The following is an 8,343-nucleotide window of genomic DNA, read 5'->3' on the forward strand; positions in this document are numbered from 1 at the left end:
CAATGAATATAAATTGGAATACGCGTTTATATAAGGCAAGCTCGCTAAATACAAGTTGCGTCTATGGAAAGGTTCACAGGCAGTTGCGTGCAGCATTCTTCCACTTTTTATATTCGGATTCCCATTCGTAAAAGTAATTTCTCCAATTCCTGGAAACAAGCAACATGATAAGCAAAAAAATCAAACATTTGAAATTCATTTTCTTACTGCAAGTCTGCGTTTGTTGGGCATTCGGGATTGGTTGGGCCGGTTGTTGAGAATATTGGCTCTGTTAAAAAACAGCTTTGTCTAAACAACTGGCTTGTTTATTACATCATATTGTTTTTAGGTTATCTCCATATTTGGTTTTAAGACAAGCGGTGACTAGAAACCATTTTGCCTTGTTTCGTTTTTCTAACATTACAACGTAATATTGTTTGCTGGGAGGTTGATATTTTGGTTAGTAGCGCCAATTACCGGCAAATTTTTTACCGGACCTGTGAATTTAATTGCAGTACCTTGTGTTGATGTTGAAAACGGGGGCATACTGGAGCTGTTGGGTGATGTTGTCCTTTGGGTTGGGGTTGAACCTGGGGTTGGGGTCGAAGCTGGGGTTGTAGATGACATGGTGGTTGTGGATTGGGTCGGAGTCGTAGATGACATGGTAGTCGTAGATTGGGTCGGAGTCGTAGATGACATGGTGGTTGTGGATTGGGTCGGAGTCATAGATGACATGGTAGTTGTGGATTGGGTCGGAGTCGTAGATGACATGGTGGTTGTGGATTGGGTCGGAGTCGTAGATGACATGGTAGTCGTAGATTGGGTCGGAGTCGTAGATGACATGGTGGTTGTGGATTGGGTCGGAGTCATAGATGACATGGTAGTTGTGGATTGGGTCGGAGTCGTCGATGATATGGTGGTTGTGGTTGGCATGGTGGTTGTGGATTGGGTCGGAGTCGTAGATGACATGGTGGTTGTGGATTGGGTCGGAGTCGTAGATGACATGGTAGTTGTGGTTGGCATGGTGGTTGTGGTTGGCATGGTGGTTGTGGTTGGCATGGTGGTTGTGGTTGGCATGGTGGTTGTGGTTGGCATGGTGGTTGTGGTTGGCATGGTGGTTGTGGTTGGTATCACGTCATCTCTATTAGCATTTAGGCAGAGATTATTAACGCAAGTGTCACCATCGAGCGTCTCACAGGTGGAACAAACTCCACCAGCTCTTTGGAACGGTTGGCCGACTCTTCCCAGTTCGGCGTCGATAAAGCTGGTAAAGAGAAAAGTACATCACAAAACCACACACACATGTATGTCCATATATGGAAACAACGTTCACTTACTTCCCAGCGGGGCCGTAGTTGCAGGTGAACAGGAGAAAATCACTACCAAGTGCAGGACTGTAAACAAACATAAAAAGTGTCTCGGATAGTATGACCCACATGTACACACATATACATGTACATATGTGGGAGGTATACATAAATACTTCTAAATAATCCTGTTAAACATTAACGCCAGTTTGCGTGGATTTAAGTTGGTTTATTAGTTGAACTAAAGATAAGAAGTATAGTGATTAACTTGTCGCAATCAGCTAAAAACTTCACACCGGTTGGTGAAGACTTACTCTCGGCAGAAGCCGGCAGCGCATCCGACCTTGTGAGTTCGAGCCCACACTAGCTGGGTATAATGCCCGCACACTCCGCTACAAGTCGAATCCTCGTAGTTGTACAACGAGCGCTGTAATTAGCAAAAGTTTAAAAACGATTTGAACTAACACTTTCTACTTTTTCCCACCTCTCCTCGCCACAGGTTCAGTGTAAGAAGTATGCCTGTAGTCTCTCTGCTGCCCTCTCGCAAACCAGCGAATCCAAGATTTTCGCCAATTTGCGGGAATTCCTCCGTCTGCAGGATAGGGCTGTGCTCGAATAAACAGTTCCTGTGCAGAAATCAAATGATGATGTTTGGATTGGTGAAAAACAAAAAAGTTACTATTAACAAAAAAAAATCTGTGCTTCGACTTTGTTATCGTCGCGGGTTTAAACAAATGGTCATAAAAATGATAGCGTGCGTATTTACATGGTTCAGTTAAACTGCACAAAGTTACAAAGCTAATGGACCCGCTATTTTCACGTCACACGTCGATAGGTTGTCAGGTGTTCGATGGGTTAAGTTTCTGAACCTCAAACCACTTTGTCGTACTTCATCTAATCGCTTCACAAAACACTGGCTGCGTTTCCACTGGTGGTTTACCGAATATTTGGTTTGATGAATTTATTCGGTCGATTCGGCCATGTTTACAAAGATTTGCAACCAATTATTCGGCCGAAACCAAATCTTTTACGAACTTAAATTTAAAGCTTAAGACGGACTTTTTCTGCTTAAAAATGCACAATCTTTCGAACTGCGCAATGACTAAAATCGCGACAACTATTATGATGTTTTAATCATTATCTACTCCTGCCAAAAAGTCGGTAATCCAATCTTATAATGCACATACTTGTATTGAAACACAACTATCCTGTTATCTAGCACCTCTGTTTTCCAGGTAGAAAAACTTTCATATCAAACGCATAGCGTACGATTTCATAAACCCGGCAAAACTTTGGAACATTCGTTTTCGGCCGAATCCAAATTAGACCGATTCGGTGCATTAGTTTCCACCCATTATTATTAGTTTAACAACCAGACGTTACTTTCCCAATATTAGGTTGTCACCGAGTTTGTACTCACGAAACATGATTTTGGGCGAAATCGGCGAGTCCTTGGTTCCATGAGATGTGCCGCATGTCAGACGCGTTTTCGAAACTTCTGTACGAGTTGTGCAGGTTAACGATTGTGTCAATGAACGGTGCAATGTCCACCATTCCAAGCAGTTCCTGAGACGAAACTTGACCGAACAAGCAAAGACTGACAAAAGCAACTAAAACCTTCATTTTTTATCTTATTATTCACCGATTAAACACCATCGACCTGCAGGGGAAATATGATAAAATCGCTACAAAATTTGCAACCATAAACGTTACGAGAAAATTCAGCGCGAAAACCACTAAATCGATCGCTGTAATTTATTTGTTTTGCGAAACAAATGCATTTCGCTATTATAAGCATCATAAACCTTACGTCAAACGTATTATTGGATATGTTCCAATAAAATATCGCGCTGAGGTTTCGCGGCAAACTGCATCGATGTCCTGCGACCTAAAATGTGCAACATCCAAACACTTTTGTTCGAAACGACAAATGTGCACCGGCTGAAATAGGAAAACAGATCTCCACTTCTTCCCCTGACATTTCGCACTTCGCACGACATAAGCATCGAATTCAGCCATGATGTCGTTTGCAAAACAAAGGCCGGAAAATTCGATGTTGCTTGTGGCAACAATCTTCACCCCTTACACGTTTCACGCACAGATTACATCATGTCACGCTTTACTTCATCCGGCTTTGATTTCGGTTTGTTGGAGATGAAAAGGCGATGAACCGTGACGGGCAACAGTTTTTGGGATGTTTTGGAAACAAGGTCGTTTCTTGTCTCCCTGCGCCCCCAATTAACCGCAGAGCTGTGTCATTGGTTCCAATAATGGTTTGTGGGACCGTATGTGTGGTATGGCGCCCCCGAAACGTGACCTTATCATTTCTGTTACAACAAACATAAGATAAATATATTTTTCCAATCTGCAACGTTCTGGATTTGACTTTTTGTTGAAAACATAACGTTTTTCGTGTTTTGGGGAATTTTTGCCCGTTTTAAAATGACCTTTGCGTCAGATGACTCGGCTGTAGTTTTCATATTTCAGGTGAAGTGACCTTTTGCGTTCTAACTTTAGTTTTACCGACCCGAGCAGCCAGCTCAGTGATAACAGAACCAGGGATCTATCTTGGTTCACACAAATGATAGGGGACTGAAATACCCGCAATCCCCCCTCGTATCTAACGGCTGTTGGGGTTTGACACAAATCCTGTGTTTGGCGGAGCAGAAAACTGCCGACAATTGTTCATGGATCACTGATTTTACTGTAACTTAGAGCCAATTTGCAGCCCAGACTTGACAAACAGGAGCCGACACACAATGACGGTGGGTTTTCAAGTGGCGAGCAATTTATTATGAAACGCCCAAGTCGGGCTCACATTAGGCTTAAAGCTCAATTCAATCAGTCCATGGAAGCGAATCTCAATACTATTTTCGCAGTAAATTCGCAAAATTTCAACAAAACAATAGAAAACAAACTTGGCACAGTAATTGCACTAAAGAGAACTTTATATGACCAGCACAGGTTCGCAATCAGTTTCAATAACAAATCGGTAGAGCTTCTAACACAGGAACTCACACCAGAGGTTTGGGAATTTCCGGTAGATGGCGTAACGAAACATAGGCGAATACGATCACAATAAACGCTGAATCAGCAAATTGCAACATGCTGACTCATCAATTATTGCCATTGCAAAGGCATACGCTCCGTTGCGCCACCTACCGGAAATTCCCAAACCGTGGTGTGAGTTCCTGTGTTGGTAACTTAACCAACCAATTGAGCCTGGGACCAAGACAGTAGATAAAACATTTTCATTTAGAAACTCAGCAAGGGTAAAGCTATTTGGCGCCCTCAGACGGATAAATAAGCTTGATTGCAAGTGGCATGAAAAATTGCACAAACTTTGTACACAGCAATATGTTTGTAATAATGATTTGGATTGGGTAAAAATGATACATATGAGCTGATTCACGATGATTGGTATCAGGATAAACATACAGTAAACCTTGCAAATCTGAACTTGTTTGAGACTTGGCAAAGATCTGGATTAACCGATGTGGATTAGTTAAAGCCTTACCACTTTTCAAATCATTTGTACCTTAAGTTTTGTTCGAGAGATCTGGATTAACAGAATCTGGTTTTAACTGGGGTTCATGGTTAATTCAAGTGGTTGATTACATGAAACACCCAATTACTCAATCTGAAAAGAAGTCAGCTTAAATCAACAGGGGAACCAAAGCGTGAAAGTTTTCAACAGATGTTTACACATCAATTTTTTCGAGTACTTTGTAATTTTTAGTCAAGTCAATCGGCAACTGAAAAGTTTTTGCACCGATCAACACTGATCCAATAGCGCTGCTTTCCTTCAGTTCAACCAAAGTCAACGATTTGAGGTGTGTGTCCGAAGCCCGAATTGTTTTGATGAAACCTAAACATGTAAGTCAGAAGATCAGTAAAAAGTTTGTTTTATGTTTTGGGAGGTCCGCTGATTTTTTTGATTTGTGCTTTTCAACATATAATGTCCTTTATAATAGCATAACAGTTAAATTTGTTGTGAAAAAGTAAACTTACCATTTTTCAGTAGACTCCAACTCTTAAATACTGACCCGACACAGACAATCTGCAAACCTCCGTCTTGTAATGACTGAAACAAAACCGATTAAAACATTTTAAACTTTCGGAATAAAAAGTATTACAACATCACGTTTTTGACAACACAAACATAGTATTTAAAAATTTCCCTAAGTTAATGAGAATTAGATTTATATCTTTTGTGCTTTGATGTTTAGAGTCAGATTCATATATTTTGTGTTTAACTGTTTTTTATTGGTTCCTTATAAATGAAATGCAGGAAAGCCTCAGCGCTAAAATAACTTGCTCCACCTTTAAACAAAGTCTGCCCCATGAGCTGGTGTTATATATAATTGTAATAGACACATCAATGTTGCTGGGTTACTGAGGGAAAACCGGGGTCACCTTATGTATGAATGGAGCCACAGCTATGATATGTTTTGCCAAAGCAATCCCGGCTTCTTCGAACAAATGAAGACAGAGTTTGTCCTTGTGAACGATCCCACCTGATATTATATGCACGGTTTAAACATGGTTCAAAATGACCAAAAAATGTTGGCTGCTGACAGTGCACACTTTAATGGGGAAAACATTTGTGTGTGAGTAACCAAGTCTGAAATTTCTTATGTGACTTTGAAAGAGACAATTCAACCATGTTTTGTTTTACATACAAGTTAAAATCACCATACCTTCCACGGCAATTACTTTGCAAAATCCAGCAAAAAAAGACTTTTTGAAGTTGGTGTACAAATGATCCAGAAGGTCATACTGGTTATTAATCTAAAAACAAAAAATAAATAATTTTCAACAGTTTATGTGAAAGTTCAACAATATTTTTGTTATTACTTACTTTGAAGTACTTGTACATTTCGTTCTTGACAAATGTTACATCAAACGGTGCTTTCTCCATATTGTCTTCTTCATCAAAAACATATTTAACAGCTCGTTTGGCGATCCAGAATGCCGACGCTTCATCTCCGAGCATATGACCCCAGCCTCCACATCTGTGCGTAGTACCATCGGGGTTCACCAGTTGGCAGTTGCTACCGGTTCCAGCAATAAGAACTACGCCACCTGCATAGTTTTCAGTAAGTTTTCAAATCTATCCATGGTATAATTTATATCTGGGCATTCCATTGTATAAAGATTTTCGGTAAGGCTCATTTTCACAAATCGTTACCAACAGTAAAAGCACCGAGCAAAAAAATGACAAGTAAGCTGCAGACAGTGCACACTGTTTCGGCCTATAAAGTATCATCAGTGCAGCTGGTGACAAGATATCGGCTGTATTGGCTAGTGTACCCATCCAGCAGCACTGTTGGGAGTTTGTTGGGTTTTTGCCCTCGTACTTAACAGTTACCAATAGGTTGTTGTATATTGTCTAGAGGTTTTACATAAAAAATGCTTAAACTATTGTTACCATTTGAGCAAGCAGTTGATATGGAACCAAATGTGTCGGTTTGAATCGTCACTTTTTCAGACATGTCGGTAAATTCTTTTGCAAAGTAATCCACCATTTTTTGATTTTGTGCTTTTTGTTCACCGCCACTTAAACATAAGCCCTGAAACACATTTAAGAAGTGAGGTAAACATTTCTTACAGTGAAAATTGTTGGTTATATAAAAAACATCATAAGTTTATGTTGAAAGATTTGGAAACAAAGACTGTTCCTGCAGACAGTTTTAGTGCTCGGAAACAAGTACATTGTGTTTGTGAGTTTGTAAAGTCATAAAAACCCGGTCACCAATGTTTTGAGTTTTTCCTCAGGTTTCATCCCAGCAAGTTTCTTCCCCTCAACAACCATTGAATTGATTCTTTTGCAGACTTCCTCAACTCCAATTTGCTGCAAATATTAATGCAGTAAATTATGAAAAAACAGCATAAATAATGTAATTGGAAACCTTCGGTTGTTAAATTGTGGATACAATACCGTTAGATCAGTAGTTGTATGCAGTATAAAAATCAATCAATCAAGTTAATTTATCTGTTTCAGCGCCAAAAGCATAATAATAAAGTCAGGTAACATAAATGTGTGTACCAAGCAGTGAAACAAAAGGGCACAGGCAGGTAGCTAAAAGTTGGCAGTACAAAATATACAGGATTGCTTAGTGCACCTTTACACTATTCGGTACACAATAAAAGCACTTTGTACACCTTTATGTCACTTAATATATGTTTATACTGCTTTGTGCACCATTATATATACACAGTGTTGTAGTAACAGGCATTTAAATCAAAGTATCTCAAGCAATTTAAAGGTGCACCAAGTTATCCTGCAAAATTGAGATGCACCCATAAGTTGGTATACAATTGGAAACTTTCTGTTATTTTATTGTGGATACACCACTATCCGTTCAGTTGCTTCATCCATGTAGCTACGCTGTTACTATCACATTCACTTACTATTAGTAAATAAGTCATGGACACCAGATATATGGCATAAATGCAGCATGTCGAAAAATAACTTTGTCAATGTATCATTGTGAGTTAACCTCAATCACATGTAACCGAACATGGATTTGTAAATTTATTAAAAACAAACTTTTACCCAAGCATTAGTGTCGGGTCCATCAATCCAAGCCACGACTTTTCCCTGTTCATTCACTATTGCAAGTTTTGAATGGGACCCGCCTCTGTTTGACAAAAAATAACAAATTGAAGTCGCAATAAGTGACATCATTCGCATCAACATACCCTTCTATTCCTCCAAAATACGGCATTCTACAAAATTGCTCGAAACAAAAAGTGCAAAACGGATACTTGCTGTTTTGTAAATAACACGTTAACGTGACGTCAGGTGTTAGTCATGCGTACTATGTTCAGCAATGCGTAACCAAGCGGTTGCCTGAGCAACAAAATCGAATCAGAGAAGGTTAAATAATATGTTCGACATAAGCGGGATTTAAGACATAGTTTTGACTTATTTACATTTCAGAAAACCCACATGTCTGCTTAATGCGTGTTTTTGGTACTCGTAAACATTTTGAGGAGGCAAGTTATCTTTTTACACTCGCTTTTCAACACATAACACACGTGCAAATACAAC

At 39.6% G+C, this 8,343-nt stretch overlaps 2 protein-coding genes across 2 annotated transcripts; both read right to left on the reverse strand.

Annotated features, from left to right (window-relative positions):
• Positions 1-73: 73 nt before the first annotated feature.
• On the reverse strand, positions 74-2,945 carry LOC145223782 (uncharacterized). Its single transcript, XM_080090167.1, has 7 exons — positions 2,707-2,945; positions 1,771-1,912; positions 1,601-1,713; positions 1,317-1,373; positions 498-1,243; positions 208-268; positions 74-149 (listed from the first exon to the last, which is right to left on the reverse strand). The coding sequence occupies exons 1-7, from the start codon at positions 2,907-2,909 to the stop codon at positions 74-76; spliced, it is 1,398 nt and encodes a 465-aa protein (XP_079946293.1). The 5' UTR covers positions 2,910-2,945.
• Positions 2,946-4,046: 1,101 nt separating this feature from the next.
• Positions 4,047-8,110, reverse strand: LOC145224837 (N-acetyl-D-glucosamine kinase-like). The gene is made up of 9 exons (XM_080091424.1): positions 7,992-8,110; positions 7,846-7,930; positions 7,042-7,140; positions 6,718-6,859; positions 6,148-6,371; positions 5,987-6,077; positions 5,703-5,803; positions 5,298-5,370; positions 4,047-5,154 (listed from the first exon to the last, which is right to left on the reverse strand). Exons 1-9 carry the CDS (start codon positions 8,015-8,017, stop codon positions 4,988-4,990), a joined length of 1,008 nt encoding a protein of 335 aa, XP_079947550.1. The 5' UTR covers positions 8,018-8,110; the 3' UTR covers positions 4,047-4,987.
• Positions 8,111-8,343: the final 233 nt, after the last annotated feature.

The sequence above is a fragment of the Phallusia mammillata genome, chromosome 4, assembly GCF_965637545.1.
Source record: "Phallusia mammillata chromosome 4, kaPhaMamm4.hap1.1, whole genome shotgun sequence".
Classification (NCBI taxonomy): domain Eukaryota; kingdom Metazoa; phylum Chordata; class Ascidiacea; order Phlebobranchia; family Ascidiidae; genus Phallusia; species Phallusia mammillata.